This window comes from Hirsutella rhossiliensis, assembly GCF_020360975.1.
Source record: "Hirsutella rhossiliensis strain HR02 chromosome Unknown scaffold00007, whole genome shotgun sequence".
In the NCBI taxonomy this organism is placed as follows: domain Eukaryota; kingdom Fungi; phylum Ascomycota; class Sordariomycetes; order Hypocreales; family Ophiocordycipitaceae; genus Hirsutella; species Hirsutella rhossiliensis.
The window spans coordinates 2,142,481-2,166,334 of NW_025408673.1; the positions used below are offsets into that span (position 1 = coordinate 2,142,481).

The 23,854-nt window shown below is 57.6% G+C and overlaps 9 protein-coding genes across 9 annotated transcripts; 4 read left to right on the forward strand and 5 right to left on the reverse strand.

The window, feature by feature from the left end:
• Positions 1 to 1,892: 1,892 nt before the first annotated feature.
• On the forward strand, positions 1,893 to 2,956 carry HRG_06973 (uncharacterized protein; the record flags this gene model as incomplete). The annotated part of the gene is made up of 2 exons (XM_044865444.1): positions 1,893 to 2,326; positions 2,413 to 2,956. The coding sequence occupies 2 exons, from the start codon at positions 1,893 to 1,895 to the stop codon at positions 2,954 to 2,956; spliced, it is 978 nt and encodes a 325-aa protein (XP_044719406.1).
• Positions 2,957 to 4,300: 1,344 nt separating this feature from the next.
• Positions 4,301 to 5,056, forward strand: HRG_06974 (MYND finger domain-containing protein; the record flags this gene model as incomplete). The annotated part of the gene is made up of 1 exon (XM_044865445.1): positions 4,301 to 5,056. The coding sequence occupies one exon, from the start codon at positions 4,301 to 4,303 to the stop codon at positions 5,054 to 5,056; it is 756 nt and encodes a 251-aa protein (XP_044719407.1).
• A 1,925-nt stretch (positions 5,057 to 6,981) lies between these two features.
• HRG_06975 (PIF1-like helicase domain-containing protein) lies at positions 6,982 to 12,902 on the reverse strand (the record flags this gene model as incomplete). The annotated part of the gene is made up of 5 exons (XM_044865446.1): positions 6,982 to 9,301; positions 9,358 to 9,877; positions 9,920 to 11,581; positions 11,642 to 12,524; positions 12,774 to 12,902. The coding sequence occupies 5 exons, from the start codon at positions 12,900 to 12,902 to the stop codon at positions 6,982 to 6,984; spliced, it is 5,514 nt and encodes a 1,837-aa protein (XP_044719408.1).
• Positions 12,903 to 13,924: 1,022 nt separating this feature from the next.
• On the forward strand, positions 13,925 to 14,641 carry HRG_06976 (putative ectomycorrhiza-upregulated zf-mynd domain-containing protein; the record flags this gene model as incomplete). Its single annotated transcript, XM_044865447.1, has 2 exons — positions 13,925 to 14,500; positions 14,597 to 14,641. The coding sequence occupies 2 exons, from the start codon at positions 13,925 to 13,927 to the stop codon at positions 14,639 to 14,641; spliced, it is 621 nt and encodes a 206-aa protein (XP_044719409.1).
• A 20-nt stretch (positions 14,642 to 14,661) lies between these two features.
• Positions 14,662 to 16,257, reverse strand: HRG_06977 (PIF1-like helicase domain-containing protein; the record flags this gene model as incomplete). Its single annotated transcript, XM_044865448.1, has 1 exon — positions 14,662 to 16,257. One exon carries the CDS (start codon positions 16,255 to 16,257, stop codon positions 14,662 to 14,664), a length of 1,596 nt encoding a protein of 531 aa, XP_044719410.1.
• Positions 16,258 to 16,610: 353 nt separating this feature from the next.
• Positions 16,611 to 17,732, reverse strand: HRG_06978 (uncharacterized protein; the record flags this gene model as incomplete). Its single annotated transcript, XM_044865449.1, has 3 exons — positions 16,611 to 16,977; positions 17,029 to 17,147; positions 17,469 to 17,732. The coding sequence occupies 3 exons, from the start codon at positions 17,730 to 17,732 to the stop codon at positions 16,611 to 16,613; spliced, it is 750 nt and encodes a 249-aa protein (XP_044719411.1).
• A 199-nt stretch (positions 17,733 to 17,931) lies between these two features.
• On the reverse strand, positions 17,932 to 18,753 carry HRG_06979 (ATP-dependent DNA helicase PIF1; the record flags this gene model as incomplete). Its single annotated transcript, XM_044865450.1, has 1 exon — positions 17,932 to 18,753. One exon carries the CDS (start codon positions 18,751 to 18,753, stop codon positions 17,932 to 17,934), a length of 822 nt encoding a protein of 273 aa, XP_044719412.1.
• Positions 18,754 to 20,843: 2,090 nt separating this feature from the next.
• Positions 20,844 to 21,080, reverse strand: HRG_06980 (uncharacterized protein; the record flags this gene model as incomplete). Its single annotated transcript, XM_044865451.1, has 1 exon — positions 20,844 to 21,080. One exon carries the CDS (start codon positions 21,078 to 21,080, stop codon positions 20,844 to 20,846), a length of 237 nt encoding a protein of 78 aa, XP_044719413.1.
• A 1,070-nt stretch (positions 21,081 to 22,150) lies between these two features.
• On the forward strand, positions 22,151 to 23,584 carry HRG_06981 (uncharacterized protein; the record flags this gene model as incomplete). The annotated part of the gene is made up of 3 exons (XM_044865452.1): positions 22,151 to 22,450; positions 22,525 to 22,613; positions 22,687 to 23,584. The coding sequence occupies 3 exons, from the start codon at positions 22,151 to 22,153 to the stop codon at positions 23,582 to 23,584; spliced, it is 1,287 nt and encodes a 428-aa protein (XP_044719414.1).
• Positions 23,585 to 23,854: the final 270 nt, after the last annotated feature.

The following is a 23,854-nucleotide window of genomic DNA, read 5'->3' on the forward strand; positions in this document are numbered from 1 at the left end:
TCACGTGTTTCCGGTAACCAACACCGGACGGCGTCTTGTTATCAACTGTAAACTTTGTAATATAGCCGAAGGGGCTTGAGAGCAATCAGTCTCTCCTCAAGAGGAGAGAGACCGTCGAGTTCTTTAGGATAACGATGCTCACATCCGATATCCATATTGTTGACCGAGCAGGCCTTTGGCAGCTTCCCACGTTCGAAACCAGCGCGGCACTCCAGGCAAATATCGACTTGAGGGTCAGCATCCGATGGGAGGCACTTCTCGCATTTCTGGAGAGCCGTCGTGGCCTGCACCAACCAGGGGTTAAGCACTCTCCATTGGAGGATGGTGAGCCTCGCAGGCGGGAATTTTCTGTAGCAAAAGATGCAGTGGGAAATGGGTAGCGTTCTCTCGTCTGTGAAGGCCTCATAGAATGACTTTGAGGTCTCGACCTGAAGAGCGAGGGGTACTTCTTTGCACCAGGATCTTCCTACCGATGCATCTTTCTGAGCACCGAAGCAAGACTCTCGGTGTTGTAGAATCGCGTCAACAGACCGTTGCTGGAATTGGACAGCCTCATGCGGTAGCCTCGGTCTTTTCCGGGCCGGCCTTGACCCGAGGGTGGTGGAGTCACTGGAGTCAGAAGTCCTTCTTGTCGTTCGCCACGGCGCTTGCGGGAAGGCGGCGTCTGGGAGGACGCAAGGTCATTTCCGGGTATTTGGCCTTCGTACCGGCTCGGTATCGCTCGCCCTCGGCCGGGCCCGGCCTCGGCGCGCTGTCGCTCCAGATCGTCTAGTGTACCGACGATTTCCTCAAGGGTACTATGGCTTTCCCATTTCGGGCTGCAGCGCCGTGGCTTCCTGCTGGGGAACTCCTTGTCCCCGGCGGGCTCTCTTCGGCTCGCTGGCGATCCAGGCCATGCAACGTACGGCGAATTTCGTCGAGCGAAATTCGAGCGGGCTCCTGCTGGGGCTCGCGGAGTGCCTGTAGAGTCGCCTCGTCGAAAAGCACTCTAACTGGCTCATCTCGAGGCCCCCTTCTGGCACGGTATCGCGCGGGTTGGCGTTCCTGATCTTCCATCGAGCGAACCTCTTCAAGCGAAATCTTGACACCCCCCGCTAGAGGGACGGAGTGAAGAAAAGAATAACCAAATAAAAGGATACCATGCTTAACCGATCGGGGTTGAACGGAAGAAATACACCGTTTTATCATCGAACGAATGGCCAGGAAGGAGCAACGGAGGCACGGGGGTCAATGCACAGCTGTAACTTGGTCGGTGGAGTAAGAGCTTTACGGAGCTGGCAACCTCGCAAAGCGTGCCCGGAGACGCTTCGAGATCGGAAGGTCGGGTACCCGGCTTGACAGATGGCATACCAACCGCGGCGTTTGGTCTGGGATCACGTCTCGTGAGGTAAGAGGTCCAGCTGACTTTCGTAGGGCTGAGCCGAATAGGATCAAAAGCAATATAGACAGGGACCGATGCGGGCAATGACATCGTGACGCCCGTTTCAGGGTCACGCAACTGATCAATGCCGTCGTTGTCGGACCCTGGAGCCAGGGGCCCTGTCTGGCCCTCTCACGTGCTGTTAAGTGAGGCTGGGAACGATCTAGGAGACAAACAAGTAGAGCATCACTTGTTACCGCTGCCGTCCTAGCTCATCACATGAGTACCAATTAGTACTCATGACCAAGAGCTGTGCGGCGAGGGATCTTCTCGCATCATCAGGATGCATTCTGTAAATGTTGTCTTGTCAGGCCTGATGAGGGTCATTTGCGTATAAGAATATGGTGAGACCTCCTTACAAGAGGGCCAGAGACGTTTTTGACATACCCCGTTTCCTCATCGCCATAAGTACCCGCCAGGTCAACTTCTACCCAGAATTCCTCAAGGGCTAGAATCCAGCAGCAGACAATCAATGGCTCGTTCGTCGGCATCGGGACCAGGGCTAGGGCAGCCAGCTCTGAACCCCCTAGGAGTACAATTCTTCTCGAGCCTCGAGGGGCTGGAGATAGCCTCATCTACCGACCGGCAGCTCATCCGAGGGCACAACTTGGTCGGTGCGGTCCGACTACAGTTCGTCAGGCCGAGTTTCTTCGACGACGGGGCTGGGGAGCATGGAGAACTCCTCGATGAGATTGATGGAGTCGATGTGCCGCTATCCATGCACGTGTATCCCTTCCCCCAAATGGATGAGTGGGAGAGCCAGTGGTTCTTCTTCGACGCCCAGCTCCATCCGTATCAGCTGCATTTCCGCCGCAGAGTCGAAGATGGAGACGAGTCAGCTGTCGGGATGTGGGAAGACTCGTACGCAAAGTTAGCCCAGGTCCGTGGACATATGTGTGTTCAACCGTATGTTGAAGCCCTGCGTGCAAGCATCACTCCGACAGAACCCCAACCCCACAAGCCTGGGGAGAACTGACCAGCCCTGCCTCTAGGATCGCGATGAGGCCTCTGAGGCTTGCGAATGGCAGTTTCCCAACCATGGCACCGCGTGCTAGCCTCCACGGACCCATCGACACGACAACATTCCGTTTCAAGGCCGGATCGCTGAGCATTAACCAGCTAAAGTGCTGTGGCTTCGTCCGGTGTAGCACATATCTCGTACCGCCCCTTGGCAGAGACCCGACATTTAAAGGCGGCCAGATGTTCCACATCCTAGTGTACTTGCCACACGATCAGCAGCCTTGGAAAAGCCGTATTGATTGGATGAAGAGCGCACCCGAAGGCGGCTTCGCAGCCAGAAAATGGATGTATGGGAGAGGCAGCATCGTCGGTGTGCTGAACCCTGCGCTGCTAGAGGAGGAGCTCCAGCCTGGTCAAGATATCCTAGTAGTGCTCGCGGATGAGTTCGGCTTCATATCGAACGCTACGTTCGACAGTGCTGTAACGATGAGGAAACAGTCTTCCACAGAACGCAAAGGCCGAACCGGGGAAACGACGAAACCCTTTCAGCAGCAGCCCGGTTGCTTCGCCATCTAAACGCACCAAGGATTCTTCGTCAAGTAGTCGGGCGAATGATGGCATGTTAGAGGCCGTGGACGGCCAATACATCCCTATCGACCCGTGCCTTGCGCAGGAATCCGCAGATCACGAGACGGGAGCAATATTTCTAGCAGGTTAGCATTCGATGCAACACCGGGAAAGGCTTTACAGAGCAGAACTGAGCAAAAGACTGATGCAGAAATGGAGATTAACAGAGTCCCAGATAGAGAAACGAGGTGCATCTGTTCTGTCAGCCGGATGTGAAGTGCAACTATTGAAGCTCCCTCCAGAAGGCACCACTTACCCTTCTTTTAAAGAAATGAGACGAGAGCTCTTCGAATTTGCCAAGTCGCAAGGCTACGGTATTCGTATTTGTCGATCTTTCCAAAAATGCTCGAAAGTCACAGGAGGCCCAGTTGCGAAGAAGAGGCTTGTTTGGGAATGTAACCGCGCAGGGAGGACAGGGGAGGAAAGAAAGACGGGTTGTCCTTTTTCGTTCAATGCCGTGGAGATTCAGATGGGCACCAACAGATGGGAAATAAGACACAAGGAAAAGGCAAGTCAACATGTCCATAATCATGGACCAAGCGATGGATCTGTTGCACACCCTAAGGGAGGAGAGCGGATGGTGCAAAGCGAAAACGGGTCAACAATGCAATTACGGCAGAATGCTGGCTCACCACATCGCACACCGGGATGAGAATCCCAGCTGAGCAAAGAGAGGTGGCAGCATGGATGGATGCGCGAAATTTAACTTGCCCCGTTCAGGCATACCTAGATGATGAGTTCCTTTACAATGGTAATGGCCCCGGAGGTCGGGGGCAGCCATGTAAGGCTCGGATGTCTTGCCGAGCTTAAGTTCTCCATAGTTTGGGGAAGGCCCTTCAAGGACTCCTCAAAGGCACAGTAGATATGACATGCAGCATTGCGCTGTTCAGATTGGATCGTAGAGAGTGCCTAGTTGTGTAGTATGGTATCGTCCGGCATGCAGGCTGCAAATGATGATGAACGATTGGGAGTGCCCCGTGGCTTTAGCCCTCGGCGACCTTCTGGTCCGACCCCAGCCCGATACAGGAGACCGGCCCCTTTCAGGGCCCGCCAATGCCTTGAGGAACGGGACGAGAGTTGGCATAGCCGAGCGCGAGCATTCGGGTTGGTTTTTAAACGTAGACAAGTCTGTTGGAGAAGAGAGGGGTAGTGCGGCTGCTTGGACCCGCTACAGCACCTTACCTGTTTAAGCCTACCCCTCATCTCCACCCTGCGGCACAAATAAGCTTCAAATTGATTCAGCCTCTTCACACAAGCAACCTGCAACGATTTGGTCATCGGAATTAGGTCATCATGGCCCTTGAGTGCAATAGCTGCAAGAAGTCGCCGCCTGAAGTCGCCCTCAAGAGGTGCGCGAAATGTTCCACAACGCCGTACTGCTCCAGGGATTGCCAGAAGGCAGACTCGAAGGCCCACAAGAAGGTTTGCAGCAAACAACAGGCCGACGCCACGACGTCGTTTCAAGATGGGTCTACGACGACAAATTTGTCGCCTCCGAAGGGGTTGGAACACGGCGTCGCCCACCCCTTCACACGTCTTGAATTCACGCGTCTTGAAAATCGCACTTGGCTCCATGATCGATCGGAAAGAGATGTCTACGGGTTGCTGATCGACGCTTACCGGCTGCGCGTTGAGGACATGTACAACATTGAAGGCGAAGCAGACACGGATAGCATATATGGTGGTGCCGCCAATGGGCTGCGTGGCTTCAAGCGCTTCCTGGGGCGCGTCGAGCGTTGTCCCGGTTTACTGCCGCCGTGGTGGGATGCAAAGAAGAAGAAAGAGTGTGAGACACTCGGCATGACCCCGTCGCAATGGCACGACCTACGATGCGCGGTGGAAAAGAGCGACATCATCGAGCAATATGGGGATTCACGATTCCCGATGCAGCTTCGGATGTTTGCTGAGTCCGTGTATGGTCGAGCTCCGGGCGGGACAAGTGGGACGGCGATGAGGCAAATGATGGTTGCGATGGAGCAGGGTAAAGCAGAGGATGGAGTCGCATATGGACAGGTCAGCAGCCATGCTTGGTCGGCGGTGAAGGGATAGGCTTAGTTGGTCGACAGCACCGCAGATCGAGTAGAAGCTGGCCGATCGTGGTGTGCTTTGAGAAGATTGTTTCTCCATCTGCAAATCATCCTAGGTCAACAGGGCCGAACCTCGACAACCAGATTGCTACGTATCTCAGTATTGAAGCCAACTCCGGTTTGCACCTCCAGAATGGCAGTCACAAGTTGGCACCGTCGTGGTCACGCGCAAGGACGGGAAGCCATTTTATCCGCAGCATCTTGAAGGTGTGTGGATGTTTTGCGACTATATCCTGGATCTGTTCGAGGAAGGAGACGGGCCGCCGGGATGGCTCTACAGCCGCCACGCGTTTGAGAAATGGTGGGTGAATTATTGTGAAAGCCAAAAGCACTTGCGCTCTGGGAAGGGAGGGGATCGAGATCCAGACGACTGGGGTGCGGTCCGGTCACCTTATGAAGTGTAGGACGTTTACCTGCCGCGTTACGACATGCAAAAGGTCAAACTATCGGGATGGTTAGTAATCTACCACTACTTTTCGAAACCTTGGTCCTCGTATAACCCTCTCGTTTCTGCGGCCAAGTTCTTGAATCTCTGCATTCCATCAATTATGGCCGGATCCAGCCCATTGCCAATGAAATCATGGTGTCTCACAGGACCAAGAAGCTTGATGCCCCGAAGCGAGATGCACCTGGACAGTTGCACATAGAGGCTCGTAAAATCGCACCTGGAGGGTTCACCATTGGTCACACGATTTCCACGCAGCTCCAACAGTACTTCCACGAACGTTTTACCCTGGGCTTTGTAATCGGTGAGGACGAACCTCTTCGGGTGCGACAGTGGCTGGGTGTTCTCGCGACATGGTGCTGCGAACGAGAGCTGGGAGGACGTGGGAGGGGAATGGTCTGTTACCGGCGCCCAGCCAGAATCCGGCGTTGGAAGATCAGAGGGCTTACGGAGTGCTTAGGTCATGATCAAGACCTTTGGTCCGGCTGGTAGGAGATGGCGGTCACGAAGTGAGGGGCCAGTATCCATGTCTCTCGCAGGATTGGACGGTTCTCGCCGGACGGTCCTTCCGATGTGGCCCGTGGGCAGGGGCCCTATCCCGCCGACCGGCCGGAGCATGGTCGGAGCGGATAGGCGGCCCGGGTAGATAGAGGGGCCGGAACGGTCCCGCTGGCAGGAGATGGCGGTCACGACGGGAGGAGCCAGGCGGCCCGGGAAGAGAGGGGCCGGAGCGGGCGGCCCGGGGAGAGAAGAAGTGGTGGCTTGGCCAGGGTCAGGGCAGGTGGCGGTGAAGAGTGGCTGGGAAGTGCACGGGGCAGCAAGCGGTCCGTGTTTACGGAGGGGGCGGAAGAAGGATCCTTTCGTCTCTTCGTTCCTCAAGGCATATGTGTGAGGCCGCCTGTAACCCGGGCACACAGAAGGAAGAGGCTCCTGCCCCGTCGATGAAGTTTGGCCAGCTGTGTGGCTTGTGGCTGGTGCGTGAGGCGCAGCCAGCACGGATCGTTGAGTGGCCCGAGCTTCGTCAAGGACGGGGCGGAAGACAGGAGACCGGTCCCTACGGGCCCGCCATCAAACCTTCGGAACGGCCCTTTCAGTTTGTGAGTTTGATGGAGGTCTGCAGTTGCTTTCGAAGTGTCGCAGGAATCGCGGTTGTGGCTGGTGGGGCACGGACCCACCGCATGTCTCGAAGATCGGCGCATCTAGCGCACGGACCAATCGACCAATCAATGAATTCAGCTCCGGTACCCAGCTTATCGTGGTGATTCGTCAATTTCAACCGCCCATTGGTAATGTTGAGATGAATGGCCTTGAGAAGTACGAAGAAACTAGGCAGTAGGCACCACGGTTTTCCTGCAGGGTGTCCATCCATCGATCCATGGACACGGATAATGTGGCGCCAATTCCGAGCTGGCATTTGACAGGACGGCAGGGGGGGCCATGTATCACAATCCCGGGCCCTCGTAAACCCGTTTGGTCTCCGAGGCCAGGTTCTCAAGCCTCTGCATTGCATCTACCATTTTCTGATCCAGTTTGTTGCCAATGAAGTCCTGGGGCCGCACAGGGCTGAGAAGCTTAATGCCTCGAAGAGTCGTACCCCTGGACAACTGAACGTAGAGACTGGTAAAATCGCACTTGGAGGGTTCGCCATTGGTCACGCGATTCCCCCGCAGCTCCAAGAGTACGTCGGCAAAGGTTTTTGACTGAGATTTATAATCGGTGAGAACAAAGGCCGGAACAACCGGCAGACCTCGTCGGGTGCATTTCGTCGACAAGAACTTGAAGCGGGAATCAGCTGGTTCGAGAATGTGCGAGATAGGGCGGACGAGCACCATCTCCGCCGGCAGGACGGGGACTGCCAAGCTCGCCGTGTCGCTTGACTGTAATAGGATGCCTAGCGGCGGACCGAAGTGTATGGTGACGTCGTCCGCAAGACGGTATCCTGGGTGTTTCGGATCGGGGATGATGTCTGCCGCGGTGAACTCTGCTCCATTGACAACTTTCAAGCCAGTGTATAAATTCTTGTTGACAACAACAGGCATCCCCTGGGCATAGAAGAAAATGCCTGGAATCTTGCATTTGGAGTCATCCCCTTGCTCGACCGCCTGTGCGATCTCATATTGGGACTGGCCCGCTCTTCTCCAGGTGTGGGTTGACACGAAGACGGAGATGTGCCTCTCATTGAAGCGCGCCCAGTCGACAACGGCTTCCATATTGAGGCTCCATCGGTTGCGGTTGAGAGGTGTTATGGCGCGCAAGCCGTTACTGAAGGTAATATCGGAGCGGTCGATCAGCTTTGTATTCAGCAGGTCCAGATCTTGCCACGTCTGAGTACTGTGTCGCACTCGGTCCAGAAGAGCGCCTAGCTCAGGGTCGTCGCGTGCGCGGACCTGTTCTTCGAGAAGAACCACGGTCTTGAACATGAGCCACAGACGGAATCCGCGGTGGTGGGAAATGGTGGCTTGGTTCAGACGGGCGGAGAGGGGATCCGCCATTCGGTCCACTAGGAGGCTCGTCTCACGTACTGGGGCGAACTGATAAAAGTCACCCATCAACAGAACAACAGGAATACCGCCAAAGGGCCTGTCTGGGCAGTCGCGGAGCGACTGGAGACGACAGCTGGCCTCGTAAAGAGTAGCGCCTCCAAGCATGCTAACCTCGTCGATCACAAGGACCAGCTTCTGCTTCCACACCCACTTCTTGGCCTCGGAGAAAAGGGGGATTCGTTTGTCGGCGGAGCGGCGGGTATCCAGCCCACAGGCGGAATGCAAGGTCGTGCCACCGATCTGTGCCGCTGCGCTCCCCGAGGTTCCCGTGATCTGGAGAAGATGTGGCTGTCCCCTTGCGGAAAAGACCCATTTCAGGGCCTCGACGACTCTGGATTTGCCCGTGCCGCCCGGGCCTCCTGTGTACTGGAGATGCTGACACGCCGAATCGGGATCCGCGGAGTACGTGTCCAAGAACCTGCACACCAGTTGAAGGGCCCTTGTCTGCAGAGGGTTGAGGGTATAGTCTGAGACGGCCAGGTGGCCTAATTCCGTGAAGCTAGTTGCCATGTTTACATCAACAAGCATTCGAGGACCACGTGTGGCTGTGCCTTGACTCCGATGCGGCAGCGGAAGCTCAGCATCATAGTGGCGGGCAAGCAGATCGTCTATATCGGCGTTAGGCGCGCGATGAGGGCCACCCTGTGGACCAGTCTCAATCTCGTCCAGCATCTGGAGATGGAGTAGCTCCTGGGCCTTCGCGGCGGCCTGGACATCCTCTACGGAAAGAGTCTGAGACTGGCACAAGGGAGCGTCCTGAGCGCGGCGGATTTGCTGATAGAAGCCCTCGGGACATTGCATAAATGGCTTATCCTCCGATGCCAAAGTCTCTTCACGCAGATCCCGGATGAAATTCGCCAAGACTGGAGAGCCTCTCGTGGCATCGGAATCTCTCACGGCATTGTACAGAGTATGGAGCAAAGCCGCGAAATTCTGATGATGCTCAGCGACTGTTGCACGCTCTTCGCCGTCGTCGTCCTCATCAAGAGGAAAGTCTATGTCGACGGTGTCGTCGCCTTCTGATCGGCTGGCCCAGAGCTTTGCGTCTTTGCGCGCGTCCTCGGCGGACTTGCTCAGGAGAGAGATGTTCGAGACGTGAAAACGCAGCCTGCGACAGAGGGAGGCTTCGTACCCGAGCCATATATCGGTGATATCGCCCTGCGTGGTGGGAAGGAAGCGCTCCCAAGGCACGAATAGGGCCAGATGGAGAACAGAGTTTCTGCTCGGCATGTGAGAGAGGGGCATCGGATTCACCAGTGCGGACGAGCAGCGTACCGTCTGAAGTATACCGGGTGCTCGTCCCGGTGGTCGTCGCTGATGAAACCTTGGAAGATCGGCACGGCGTACTCGTGAGGTCGGCGGAGCTTCTGAAACCACTCACGGCAGCCTGGAGAAGGCCCCTCGAGGGAGATGTGGCTCTCGTCCTCGCCCCGGCCACGGTTACGGACCAGGGTGACCATGGACATGTAGTCGTACAGGCAAATATTTCTCAGCACATGGCCTCTGCAGGCGTAAGCATCCAAGCACAACAGGGTCCGCCCGCCCTCCCTGAGCTGCACAGTCTCTGGTGGCTCCTCCCCCTCCGTTTCCTCGCCAGCCTGGCGGCGGAGGTGTTTCCATCTCCGAAAGGCCGACCAATACAGCGCGGTCAGGTTCAGGAAGGACCAGTGCGGGACGTTGGTGAAGTCCGTCTGGTAGCCGAGCATGTGGTAACATACCTCCACGGCCGAGAGCTGTCTCTCGGAAAATATCCGATTCGCCACCCTCATCAGAAACTGACGGCTCTGGTTCAGCACTGCAGGTTGGGTGCCCCGGTCGGCTGGCGCGGATGCGTCACGCCTCGACACGGCATCTTCGCGAAGCTGTCGGAAGACGTCGGCCGCGTGGGCGATTCGTCTCCACATGGGCGTGTCCAGCTTTGTGGCATAGTTGGTGATGTAAAACACCATGGCCAGGCCCTTGGTCCTCGTCAAGATCATGGATACGTCGTGGTTGTGGCGGAGGCCAACCGCCATCGCTTTGTTGTACCGGTTGACGAGCGGATGGTTGCGACGGATGGCGAGCAGGCCGTCGTCAGTCAGCCCCGTCGCATCGACAATCTTCCAGGGTGCTCTGAACCGGCAAGCCGCTCGCCTGCACCTGTCCGCGTCGTGGTCGGCGAGGCCCTTCAGAGAATACTTGATGCAGGTGTAGGTGTGGGAATGGACCTGGCAGCAGTGCGCGATGAAGTTGGCCTCGGCGTCAAAGGCCGCAGACAGGGCCTCGGTGTCGTTCATCATCTCCTCGACGGGGTGGATCGGCTTCCGCTGCTGGCGAACGGCCTTTCCGGCGTCCTCATCCAAGCACTCATGGAAGACCGAGTCCACGTAGCGCACCACTCGGGCACGGTACTCGTGCTCTCGAGGGTCGGCGATGTCGTCGATGAGCGACGGCAGCTCCATGTTGCCGTGCAACCACAGGAGTCCGTGCAGGTGCAGGCTGCCACGATCGTTCGTCTCCACCGTTGCATAATAGTGGCTCACCTTCCCGAAGATCGACTCTTGGCCTGTTCGGACGTATTTTTCGAAGAAGAGAGATATTTCTCTATGGAAGAAGATGGCAGAGCTGACCGGGTCCATGATACTGAGGGCAATCCTGTCGTATTTCCCTCGGAGATCCGCCAATAGGTCCTTCGCCGCGTGATAGTCGTGGAGCCTGTGGATGGAGAGCCGCATCTTGACCGGGTTGTTGATGTCGTTGGGGTTGATGGAGAACCAAATTGCGGGTGTGCCGGTCCAGATGTCAATTGCTTGTATCTTCCTGCGCATGAGCAGTCGCGTTTCGTTGGAGAGCGGCTGCGCATGGCCGAAGATGGACAACTCCCGGAGCAGGAACGCCACGTCGGGGTCCGTCGTCTTCCTTGTTTCTCGCATCTCGTCCTCGGCCTTCTTCAGTCGGTCCGCTGTCAGGGTTTCGTAAACTCGTTCAACCCTCTCGAAAGAGCCCTTTGTCGTGCGCATCATGCTGATGCGGCGGTTAGAAGAGCGGAGGAGGATGTTGAAGACGAGAAAACAAAAGACGGGGTGGCTGGCAAACCGTCCCCCATGTCGCTGCAGCACGTATCTGGCCCAGTAACTGAGCGAGTGGTTCAGGTTCACATGGAGCCCGGCGGCCGCCGGAGCCTGCTGCTGCTGGAGGTCCGACGCGTGCAGCGCCTTCGGGCCACCTCTGCCCCAGGGGAAAAGCTTCGGGAAGGTGCGCGGGAAGAAGTCCTCGTGCAGGCTGTCCGCAAAGTCTGCACCTCGTTCCACCAGGATGAACGGCTGCGCTCCCGTGCCCTGGACGTGCATCGCGCACGGCTCAGCCTCGTCGGCACCTCGAGCCCGGATCGTCCGGATGGCGCCGGCTAGAAATGAAAGCTTATCAGCCTCTTCGAAAGCCACTGGCCCGTCAAGAGGAAACATCCCGGACGATGTCGTTTCTAGGATAATGTCACCATCACTGCCGGCACCCTCCGGTCCTGGGGTGGAGGTACGGGCGTCACCCGACAAGCGCGGGTCCTGTTCGTTCGGCAGAGTACCCTCGGCAAGGCTGGAGTCGTGACCGGACTGAGCTTGCGCCGACGCAACAATCTCTTCAATGCTCGTGAACCGGTTCTCCTCCAAACCTCGATCGGTATCTGGGACTATATGGTCTGTCTGCGTCCTCTCGGCAACGGACGGCTCGTCCCACTGCATGCTGTCCATGATGAGGATAGGGACATTGGAGCCGTCTGCGTACTCCCAGCCATCTATCTCGCCATGATCGATCGCGATGTGCTCGTAGAGCGGATTGTTCTTCTGGAGCCACGACAGGGCGTCCCTCACGCGGGACTTGCGCACTTGGAGAAGGTGGCCAACGTCGGCAGCGCCAGGTTTGCTGGAGCCACTCCAAGAGACGTGGATGTTCTCGATGGTTTCCAAAAGAGGGTGAGGGAGGACTGTGGCAACGAGGTCCTCCACCTTGTTCGGAAAGACCACGATATGGCCCTTGACGTGCTTCCGGTAGCTGAGGCCTGACGGGGTCTTGTTGTCGACGATGAACTTCGTGATGTAGCCGAATGAGGCCTGCAGAGCAATCAGCCTTTCCTCAACGGGAGAGAGGCCGTCAAGTGCTTCGGGATACCGGTGCTCGCATCCAATGTGCATATTGTTGACGGCACAGGTCTTCGGCAGCTTCCCCTTCTTCAAAGCAGCGGAGCATTCGTGGCAAACTATAGCTTCAGCGTCGTCGCCAGCGGGGAAACAGTCCGTGCACTCCTGGAGCGCCGTCGTGGCCTGCAGCAACGGGGCGGACAGGCGCGTCCTCCAGCGGATCGTGGTGAGCTCGGACGGGGGTTGCTTCCTGTAGCAAAAGCTGCAGTGCGAAATCGGCAACGTCCTTTCGTCGGCGAATGCCTGGTGGAAGGACTTCGCAGTCTCCACCTGGAGGGCCAGTGGGACCTCTTTACACCAAGATCTTGTTAGCGATTCCTTCTCTTTGTCGCGAAAACGAGATTCATGGTGTTCAAGAATGGTCTTGAGGGACTCTCGTTGGAGCCGGGCGTTGTCGTGCGACGGCCTCGTTCTTTTCCGGGGTCGGTCCGGCCTCGTGGGTGGCGGAGTCGGAAGTCCTTCCGTTTGTGGGTCCCGGGCGCGTTTTCGAGGGGAGGGGGTGTGCGGAATCGGTCGTGCAGGCGGCGGAGGTCGATGCCTCGGGCAGTCTTCGGACGGGGAACCCTGTGGGTCACGGACCATTCCCTCGGGAATGACGAGTGGCAGCGTCGGCGGCGTCTCTTCGCGCTCGTCCGCATGCTCCTGCATTCGTAGCCTTGCGGCTCTTGCCCGTGAGCGTCCCTCGGCCTGTTCTTGCGTGATGGCGGCCATCGTGCGGGCGAGCTCATCTTCCGGAACGGTAACCCTATGCTGTCGAGGTGGGCGTCGTCGGTTGTTCCGACGTTCTAGGACTTCTAAAATACGTCGCCGTTCTAGGACTTCTAAAGTACGTCGCACCTCGTCAGGGGAAACTCTGACCGGCTCTCGGCGGGACATCGTCGAGGTAGTCGTGGAAAGATCTGCTGGTACCATGAATGCCCAGGCGAGGGCAGCCGAGAGATGATTTTTACGCAGGCCACATAGCCCACCATCGCACCGAGGCGGCCGTCGTCGAGAAGGCGGGGGTCTACTACAGTCATGGCGGCTTCCTCGCCGGCCCGGCAGCAGCAGAATTCACATCGGGGTGGCTACTTTCCGGAATTCCCTATTTTCCCTATACGGTTCGTCTGGTCCGTCTTGGGGGTGTGGTACGGAGATCTGGCGGGCTGTTCATCTGGCCGGTTGATAAAAGCAGGAGCGGTGAGGGGCAGCGGGGGGAGGACGTAAAAAAAAAAAGCAGGACGTAAACAAAAGCAAATCGGGGGAGTGAGACACCGACATCGAGACAAGAAGGGTGGCTTTCTGTGGCGGTGTCGAGGGGGCTTGCAAAGTCGGGCTCAGGGAGCGAACCGTGCGTCGCGGGGGGGGGTGGGAAGGAGGGGGCGGAAGGAAGAACCTTCGGAACCTTCCGTGCACACAGGAGACCGGCCCCTTTCAGGGTCCGCCAATGCCTTGAGGAACGGGACTGAATTTGGTTCCACACTGGCAGGTCTGCTGAGACGATGAGGCTTGCTCCCGGTAGTGTGGCTGCTTGGACGCCATTTTACCCCGCCACAACAAGGTGGGTTGAGGGCGGGCGGGGTAAGAACGCGGAGGTAACTTGTAAGGGGCCATCATCTCGAAGGGCAAAGGAGTCTGAACTGTTCGCGAATCATGCAGTAAAGTGTAACAGTTTGTTAAGAATCGACTCAATGCCTCCGATTGATTACTCAAAGTGGGACAACATCGACACCGATTCGGAGCCAGAGGCATCGCCCCAGCAAGCGCCAGCAGCAAAACCCACCCCGCCGCCCACGCATGCCTCCCCGCCGATGGGTACATCAGGTTTGAGGGAAACGCACAGCAAGTCGGGGCATGTCGAAGCTGTCATTGTCCGATGTGAGGCCGAGAAACGCAAGTTTCCCCTTTGGTCTGCCACTACAATCCCTGCGAATCATGTCGTGTTTTCGCAGTCGGTGCCGTCCGTCCCAGGGCTCATCGAGGTCCCGCTGGTCCTGGATCGGACGGGGACTCAGTCCGTCAACGAGGCAGACCTCGACAACCAGATTGCTACGTACCTCAATATTGATGCCAACTCCGGGTTTGCACCTCCAGACTGGCAGTCACAAGTTGGCACCGTCGTGGTCGCGCGTAAGGACAGGAAGCCATTTTATCCGCAGCATCTCGAAGGAGTGTGGATGTTCTGCGACCATATCCTGGACCTGTTCGGGGAAGGAGACGGGCCGCCGAGGTGGCTTTACAGCCGCCAGGCGTTCGAGGAATGGTGGGTAAATTATTGTGAGGAGCAAAAGCGCTTACGTCCTGGGAAGGGAGGGCGAGATCCGGACGACTGGCGTGCGGTCCGGTCACCTTATGAAGTGTAGGACGTCTACGTGCCGCGTTACGACGTGCGAAAGGTCAAACTATAAGGATGGTTAGTATACTAGCACTACTTTTCGAAACCTTGGTCCTTGTATAACCGTCTCGTTTCCGCGGCCAAGTTCTTGAGTCTCTGCATTCCATCAAGAATGGCCTGATCGAGCCCATTGCCAATGAAGTCATGGTGTCTCACGGGATTAAGAAGCTTGATGCCCCGAAGCGAGGTGCACCTGGATAGTTGCACATAGAGGCTCGTAAAATCGCACTTGGAGGGTTCACCATTGGTCACACGATTTCCACGCAGCTCCAACAGTACTTCGACGAATGTTTTACCCTGGGCTTTGTAATCAGTGAGAACGAACGCTGGTACAGCGGGCAGTCCACGTCGCGTGCATCTTGCGGATAAGAACTTGAAGTGAGAGTTAGTCGAATCAAGTGTATGCGACATGGGCCGGATAAGTACTGTCCCCACCGGGAGGGACGGTATCGCCAAGGTCTTCGTCTCCTCGGACTGCAGAAGAATGCCGAGCGGCGGCCCGAAGTGGATGGTCACGTCATCTGCCAAGCAGTATCCCGGGTGATTGGGATCGATTATCACGTCCACGGCAGTAAAGTCAGCCCCATTCACCACCTTCAGGCCAGTGTAGATGTTCTTGTTCACAACCACGGGCATGCCCTGGGCGTAGAAGAAGACGCCGGGGACTTTGCAGGCAGAGTCGTCGCCTTGTCCGATGGTTCGCGCTATGAGGTTTGGAGACAGCGTGCCGTTGCGCCAGGTGTGAGTCGAGACAAAGATACGGATGTGCTGCCTGTTGAAGCGCGCCCAGCCCACAACAGCTTCCATGTTGAGGGCCCACCGGGTGCGGTTCAGCGGCGTTATAGCGCGCAAACCATCGTGGAAGGTGATTTGCGAGCGTCCTACAATGTTGGCATTGAGCAAGCTCAGATCTTGCTGGGTCTGGCGCCCGTTACGAACTCGATCCAGGAGTGCACGGAGCTGGGGATCGTTGCGTGCGCGGACTTGGTCTTCGAGGAGCACCACGGTTTTGAACAGATGCCACAATCTGCAGCCGCTGTGGTGAGAGATGGTGGCTTGTCGCAAGGGGGTCTCTGTTCGGTCCGGCGGTCTGATGATCAGTAGGCTTGTCTCCCGCACGGGGGCGAACTGGTAGAAGTCTCCCATCAGTAGAACGACGGGCATCCCGCCAAACGGTTCGTCCGGACAGTCACGGAGTGCCTGCAGGTAATGACTGACGTTGTGCAGAGTGGCTCCTCCCAGCATACTGACCTCGTCAATCACGAGTACCAGCTTCTGTTTCCAGATCCACTTCTTCGCCTCCGAGAAGGGGGGAGGCGGTTTGTTTGGATCGCGATGGGAATCTAACCCACAGGCCGAGTGGATGGTCGTGCCGCCAATCTGGGCCGCCGAACTGCCCGACGTGCCGGTTATCTGCAGAAGATGCGGCTGGTTCCTCGCCGCGAACACGTCCTTCAGGGCATCGATAATCCTCGACTTTCCCGTGCCACCCGGCCCGCCGGTGTATTGAAGATGCTGACCCGCTGAGTCCGGATTGGCAGCATACTTGTCCAGAAACAGGCAAACGAGTTGAAGGGCCATGGTCTGTAGATAGTTCAGTGTAAAGCTGGCCGCGGCGGTGTGTCCCATCTCCGCGAAGCTAGTTGCCGGACTGACGTCGACAAGCATCCGAGGCCTCGTTCATTGAGGTCGCTGCCCGGGAGCCCAGCAGGGGACTCCGTATCGCCGTAGCGAGCTAGCGTATCGTCGATGTCGGCGCCATCCGCGGAAAGCATGGTCCCCTGGGAACCACCCTCAATGTCGTCTAGCATCCGAAGATGCAATAGTTGTTGGGCCTTGGCCGCTGCCTGGACATCGTCTCGAGATATGGGAGTTGACACAAGGCGTCACCTTGATCATGGGGCATATTCCGGTACAGATCCTCTTGACGTTGGACAAAGGTTGCTCTTCTCCAGCCGGGTTCTCTTCGCACAGATCGTGTATTAAACCTCCAAGGACGGGTGAGTCTTTTGTGGCGTCCGTGTCCCGCACGGCATTTCGCAAAATCTGGGTAGAGCTCTGTAGGCCTGACGATGAGCCATCGCTGGAGGCTCTTCTTCGTATCGGCCATCGTCAAGCGGGTACTCAACGTCAATTGTGTCGTCGCCCTCCGACCGACTGGCCCAGAGCTTCGCGTCCTTACGCGCGTCTTCGGCAGACTTTCTCAAAAGACAAATGTTAGAGAGGTAGAAACGGAGGCGGGGACAAAGGCCCGCTCGATGCGTCGTCCATATGTCGGTTATATCACCTAGGCTCTCAGAAATGAAGTCTTCCCAAGGGACGAATAACGCCAAATGTAGGACAGAGTTTCTACACAGAGTGTCAGACGGAGCCAAAACGGTGCCGGGGGTTAGAGCGTACCGCTTAATATAGACTGGGTGATCGTCCTCGTGGTCGTCGCTGATGTATCCTTGGAAGATCGGGACGGCGTACTGGTCTGGCCGTCGAAGCTTTTGCATCCAGCCGTCACAGTCGGAATCCTGCCCATCGAGAAAAATGTGAGAGTCGTCTTCACTCCGACCATTTCGACGCACCAAGTGAATCATTGACATGTAGTCATACAGGCATAAGTCTTGTAGAACATGACCGCGGTAGGCGTACGCCTCCAGGCATAATAGGGTTCGCCCTCCTTGCCTCAGAGGATTGTCTCTGGGGCTGTTCGGCGTCCGTGAGCTCGCCGGCCTGATGGCGGAGATGCGCCCATAGCCGAAAGATTGTCAGTATAGGGCCGTCAAGTTCAAGAAGGACCAATGCGGCACGTTGGTAAAGTCGGTGTCATATCCAAGGAGGTGGTAACAAACCTCGACAGCCGAGAGTTGTCGCTCGGAGAAGATGCGATTTGCCGTTCTCATCAGGAATTGACGGCTTTCGTTCAATACCGCCTGGTGCCTCTCGTCGGGCAAGGCGGGACCTGGCGCGCGAGACGTCGGACGACCGGCTTCGCGAAGTTGGCGGGCAACCTCGGTGGCGAGAGCAATGCGCTTCCACATTGGCGTATCCAGTTTGGTGGCGTAGTTCGTGATGTAGTACACCATGGCCAGGCCCTTGGTCTTGGTCAAGATCATCGAGACGTCGTGATTGTGGCGAAGGCCGACCGCCAACGACTTGTTATACCGGTTGACGAGTGGATGGTTGCGCCGAATCTGAAGCAAGCCATCCTCAGTGAATCCTGTCTGCTCGACGATCTTCCACGGTGCCTTGAAGCGGCAGGCTGTCCGTCTCTGTTGATCTGCCCCCCGGTCGATGACCCCCTTCAAAGAATACTTAAGGCAGGTGTATGTGTGGGAATGCGCGGCAACAGTATGCGATAAAATTGGATTCGTCTTCAAAAGCCGCAGTGAGAGCCGAGGTGCTGGTCATGACCTCCTCCACGGGATCGATGGGCTTCCTCTCCTGTCGCACGGCTTTTCCGGCATCTTCATCTAGACACTCATGAAAGACGGAGTCTATATATCGAATCACCTGGGCGCGATATGCTTCTTCCGCGGGATTGGCCATGTCGTCTATCAAGTTCGGTAAGCGCATGTTGCCGTCCAGCCAGAGGAGTCCATGCAAGTGGAGGCTGCCTCGCTCATTCGTTTCCACCGTGGCGTAGTAGTGGCTGATCTTCCCGAAGATCGATTCCCGGCCTGTATTCACATACTTTTCAAAGAATAGGGATATTTCTCGGTGGAAGAAGATGGCCGAGCTGACCGGATCCATGGTGCTCAGGGCGATCCTGTCGTACTTTTCACGGAGATCGGCCAAAAGCTCCTTCGCAGACTCATAATCGTGGAGCCTATGAATGGCAAGCTTCATCTTTACCGGGTTATTAATGTCGTTGGGACTGATGGTAATCCAGATTGCAGGCATACCGGCGCGGATGTCTAGAGCTTGTATCTTCCTCCGCATAAGTAAACGGGATTCGTTCGAGAGCGGCTGTGCATGGCCAAAGATCGACAGCTCGCGAAGCAAGAGCGATATGTCGGGGTCCGACGTAGTCCTCGTCTCCCGCATCTCCACTTCGGCCCTCTTCAGTCGGTCCTCGGTCAAGTTCGCATATGCTTGCTCAAGCCTGTGGAAGGAATCCTTAGCGACACGGACCATGCTGATGCGGCGGTTGGTGGAGCGAAGGAGGGTGTTGAATACTAAGAAACAAAACACAGGATGGGTGGCGAATCGGCCTCCATGCCGTTGCAATACGTATCTGGTCCAGTATTGAAGAGAGTGATTCGGACGACGGTCGGCAGCGTCGCTTTGTCGGCTACGACTCGAGTCGCCCTTCGATTTCGGGCCGCCCCTTCCCCACGGAAAAAGCTTGGGAAATGTTCGAGGGAAGAAATCTTCGTGCAGGTTGTCTGCAAAGTCCGCACCACGCTCTACTCGGATAAACGGCCGATCTCCCGTAGTTTGGACCTGCATAACGCATGGTATAGAGCGGCCACGTGGATCCGGATTGGCGTTGGCCATGCCCGCCACAAACGACAGCTTATCGGTATCCGCAAAGGCAGCCGGTCCATCAAGAGGAACATGGCGGATGCCGACGTCTCACATATGGTTTCAACTTCCTGGCCGATGGCAGCCGAGGCGGGGGCAAGAGTCGCCAGCTCACCAGGAGAGGTCGAGTCTGCTCAGTCGATAGAGTACAGTCCAAGTCGCGAGACTCGTCGACGAAGGTGCCATCGATCGAGCTCACAAGTTCATCGATGCTTCTGAAACTGTTTTCCTCCAAGCCTCGATCAGTGTCCGGGACTATGTGGTCAGTTTGAGTCCTCTCAACGGTCGACGGTTCCTCTCTCCGCATGCGGTCCATGATGACGGTCGGAACAGTGGAGCCGTCGGCATACCGCCAGCCATCCATCTCTGCCTGGTCGATTGCGATATTCTCGTAAAGTGGGTTGTTCCTTTGCAGCCACGCCAGGGCGGCCGCCACTCGAGATTTGCGCACCTGAAGCAGGTGTCTGACGTCTGCGGAGCCAGGCTTAGCCGAACCGCTCCAAGAGACGTGGATATTCTCAATGGTCTGCAGCAAGGGATGGGGAAGAACGGTGGTAACAAGATCGTCCACCTTGTTCGGAAAGACGACGATATGTCCTTTCACGTGCTTGCGGTAGCTGATTCCCGAACGGGTCTTGTTGTCGACCGTGAACTTGGTGATATAGCCAAAGGGCGCATGCAGGGCAATGAGTCTCTCCTCAACGGGAGAGAGGTCATCAAGCTCGCCAGGGTACCGATGTTCGCAACCGATGGCCATATTGTTGACCGAGCAGGCTTTGGGCAGCCGTCCACCGTCGAAGCTGGCGCGACACTCGCGGCATACGTCAACTCCCGCGCGCTCGTGCGGCGGAAGGCAAGCGCCACACTTCTGGATGGTCCTGGTCGCCTGCAGCAGGGAGGGCGACAATCGACCCCTCCACTGCATGGTTGAGAGCTCGCAAGGTGGGGTCTTTCTATAGCAGAAGACGCAGTGAGAAATGGGCAACGTCCTCTCGTCCGTAAACGCCTGGTAGAACGATCTAGGAGCTGCTACCTGAAGGGCACGTGGAACTTCGTTGCACCAGGATCTTGTTGACGATGCCTGCTCTTTAGAGCGAAACGGGCGTCATGGTGATGTAGCGCAGACTCGACAGAGTCTCGCTGGAGTTGGACGGTTTCTTGCGTAGGCCCGGGCCTCGTGGGGAAGCGCCCGTCCGTGTGGGCGATGAAGGGCGAAGCGGTTGTTCCGCCCTGGATCGACTCGGTGATGGAGAGGCCGGCGTCTGCGTGTGTCTTTTGGAGGAGCGCGTTGGCTGCGTGGGGGGTGGAGTGGGAGGTGTCTCCTCTTCTCTGTGTCGTTTCGGCGATGGAGCGGGACGGGAACGGGCAGCAGGAACAGGAAGTTGGTGGGGAAAAAGAACAGGTGGCGGTGAAGAGTGGCTGGTGGGCACGGAGCGGCATGCGGTCCGTGCGTAGGGGGTAGAGGATGTGGAGGTGTGGCGAAGGACGCGGAAGAAAGAACCTTTCGTCTCTTCGTTCCTCAAGGCACCTTCGGAACCTTCCGTTCCTCAGGCAAAGACCCTTGAGTTCCTCAAGGCACCGGTACCCTACGACGCGCCATTGGGCCAGGTATCCTGCGGAGCCCCCTTGCTCTCGGCCGAGGCTGCAGCCAAACCTATCCCGTTCGACGGCAGTGAAGGACCGGCGGCCCTCCATGTCGGCTAGGCCGAATGTCCCGTGGAGCGTCCGAACTTCTCGTCTGCGGCGGCGAGGGCAGAGGCCGGATTTCTCTCGGTGCGCACCGGTTTTTCCCTGAGGCCGAGACGGCGCTGGACCCGCCCAGCGGCAGCCACTGCCCCGCCGCCCTCGGTGTCGACGGCAGCCAAGTTGCCGCCGCACTCGGTGTCGGCTGAGGCTGGATATCCCGCGGCGCGACTCGGCCTGCGCTGATCCTCCATTTCCCTAGTCCTGGCGGTCTTCCCCGCCCTCGCCTCGGAGGCGCCTCCCTTGACGCCTCTTCTTGCTCTCTCCGAGAGGCGCCGCGACCGAGTGCCGGCGCTGCTGTGATCGGCCGGATCTCTGGTCCTGTGTACGGCGCTGCTCGGGCTTCTGGCGCCGGGCTTGCCCTGTCACCCGCTCCGGACTGGACCCTCCCGTTAGCTGGCTTCATCGCGACACCGGTCTACCGAGGCCCCGCGGACCTCTTGTCTTCCTCGCTTGCGCTGCCCTCTTCGGCCCCGCCTACTTGCGGTGCTACTGGGCTCCCGGCGTAAATCCTCGTAAGTGTAATAACGGCGTATAAGTCCTTGCCTCGACCATTCATCCTGCACTTGTCTTGCTGACTGGCACCCCTCCTGTGCGTACAGGATCCTCTAGGAAAGTCTATATCTTACTCGTAGCTCTTTAATACGTCTACAGGCGTGCCGCTGCTCTTTACATTATACCGGCGCCGCCTTTCTATCGAGGCCGCCCGCTATTGCTCGCCGCTAAAGGCGGCGGGCTATACGTCCTCGGCCGGTCCTTACATGTAGGTCGCCAAGACAGCTTCTTCTTGCCTGTGCTTTGCATGGTACACTTTTCCGTCTTGTCATCTAGGTCTTGTCAGTCAAAGCCTCAATACGCCCCTAGACGCTCGCCTGCTGAATTTTGAACACATGTCTTACACGTGTTGCGAATAGGTCTGCCTCCTTCTCCTGGAACATGGCTTCGCGCGTCCTGCTTGTCTTAAAACCCTCTACATCTTACTAGACCGCCTTTCGAAGTTTCCTCTTCTCCTCTTGTCGCAATTTTTTCTATACGCATCTTATAGACCTCCTTTATATAGGCTCCTTATCTTAGCCTACCGCTAACGCTACGTTGCGTCTTCGTTTAGGATCCTTTGACTTCTCATATACACCACGGCCACTAGCCCTTGCCTACTACACTAAACTCTTAAGACGGCATATTGGTAGGGAGCACTCCTGCCCCTATTCCTCGCCGCTTCTAGCTTCGCTCCGGCAACGTTGCTCTTCCGCCACACGGCCTCGCCATGCCTTCGTCTCCGTCGGCGGACAGCTCTGCCCCGCACCTCCGCAAGCCCCTTGTCACTAGCAAAGGCGCGGGCGGCGACATGTCCATGATGTTCTTCGCCCAGCCCGACTGCCCCGCGAGGTTCGCCCATCAGGACGAGCACCGCATTAGGGGCCTTAACGCCGAGGCTATCGCCCGCGTCCTCCTGCCGGTGCCCTCGTGGCTGCTAGAGTCAGAGTACGCACCCCTCCGGGCCGGGAGCGACGACCTGGGGCCCTCTCTCTTTTTTAGCCTAAACCTCTCCATCTACGGCCAGCCAGTCGTTGATACGGACTGGTCCGAGCAGTGGTTCTTTATGAGCGGCCGCGTTTACCCCTATGCCCTCCCTGGGAGGTGGAGCGCCGCGACGGCCTCGAGGCCGGCCCGGACGATACTATTGTCTACACCGTGCCCGCCCTTATCGTCCCCGACCAAGGTTACCAGCCTTCCCCCCCCCCTCCCCTTTTTATTTTAATGCGCCTCCTCACCCACCGCCCCGCTGACCTTGCCCCTCAGCATCCTGCCGCGCTTCTTGGCCTCCGGCAGCCAGTTCCCGTCTACGCCTCCCGTTGTCTCCTTCCATGGCGTAGTAGCCGGGCCTGGCCTCGACCTCCTATGTCCAGACTTCCTGCCTGGTCTCGTGCCCGACCAGCTCCGCTGCTGCGGCTTCGTCCGGCTCACGACCTACATCGCCCCTGGCCTGCCGGACAGGATTCCCTTTAAGGGCTACCACCCCTTCGAGGTCTTTGTTATCTTTACCATCTACGTTAACCCTTGGGCCGTGCTATGCAAGAAAATCGCTGAAAAGCCTAACTCTTCCTTCCTACCTGGCGTCCCCTTTACCTGCACCGGAAAGGTCGTCGGCCTTCTCGACCACCGCGTTATGCTCTGTCCCCCGGGCTCAGAGCGCGATTACGTTTTTATCGTCGTCCCGGACAGCTGGACCTTTGTCGAGAGGCCCTCGGCGGCGGCCGCCGCCTCGGCTTCCCCCCTCGCGACGCCCCTTTGGCGCCAGACCCAATCCGCCTCATCTACCTTCGATTCCGTCCGCGCCGCCTTATACTCTGTTGCTGCGCCGGCCTCGACCGCGCCGCCCCCCCTTTCCTCGGCCCCGGCCCCGCAAACCCTCGACCCCGTCACGCCGCCGCCTAAGCGATCGCCCCCGGCCCTTGCCGATACGCCCATGAAGAGGGCGCGCTTCCTGCAGCAGCAGCATTCGCCGCTTTCCTCGTCTTCGAACACCGTCGGCTCCGCCGCCCCCTCCTCCTCTTCGCCGGCTGCTTTTCCGTCTCGACCGGACGGCGCCCCACCCGTTCCCGCTCCGACGGCCAGCCCGGATTCCCCTCTCAACTCTATCGCCGCGAGCACCTCCGACCCCCCCGCACGCCCTCTTCGCTATCGCATGCAGAAATAAGCTACCTACTATAGACCCATCACTCTCTCACGCCTCCTACCTTTACTAAAACGAACTGTTCTCCCTCCCGGGGTGCTGCTCCTAACGCAAATTGTCGCTGTAGAATTACTATTACTCTGCACATTACAGCGTTTGTCCCTTTTAAGGATAGCTTTAGCTTCCGAACCCGTTTCTTACGAAAGTGCCTGCCTCTAGACGTTCTCTGTGACCTCCTTTGTGTCCTGTGCGTTGCGCTTCGCCCCTTCTCTTTTCCTTGCCAGCTTGCCGCCG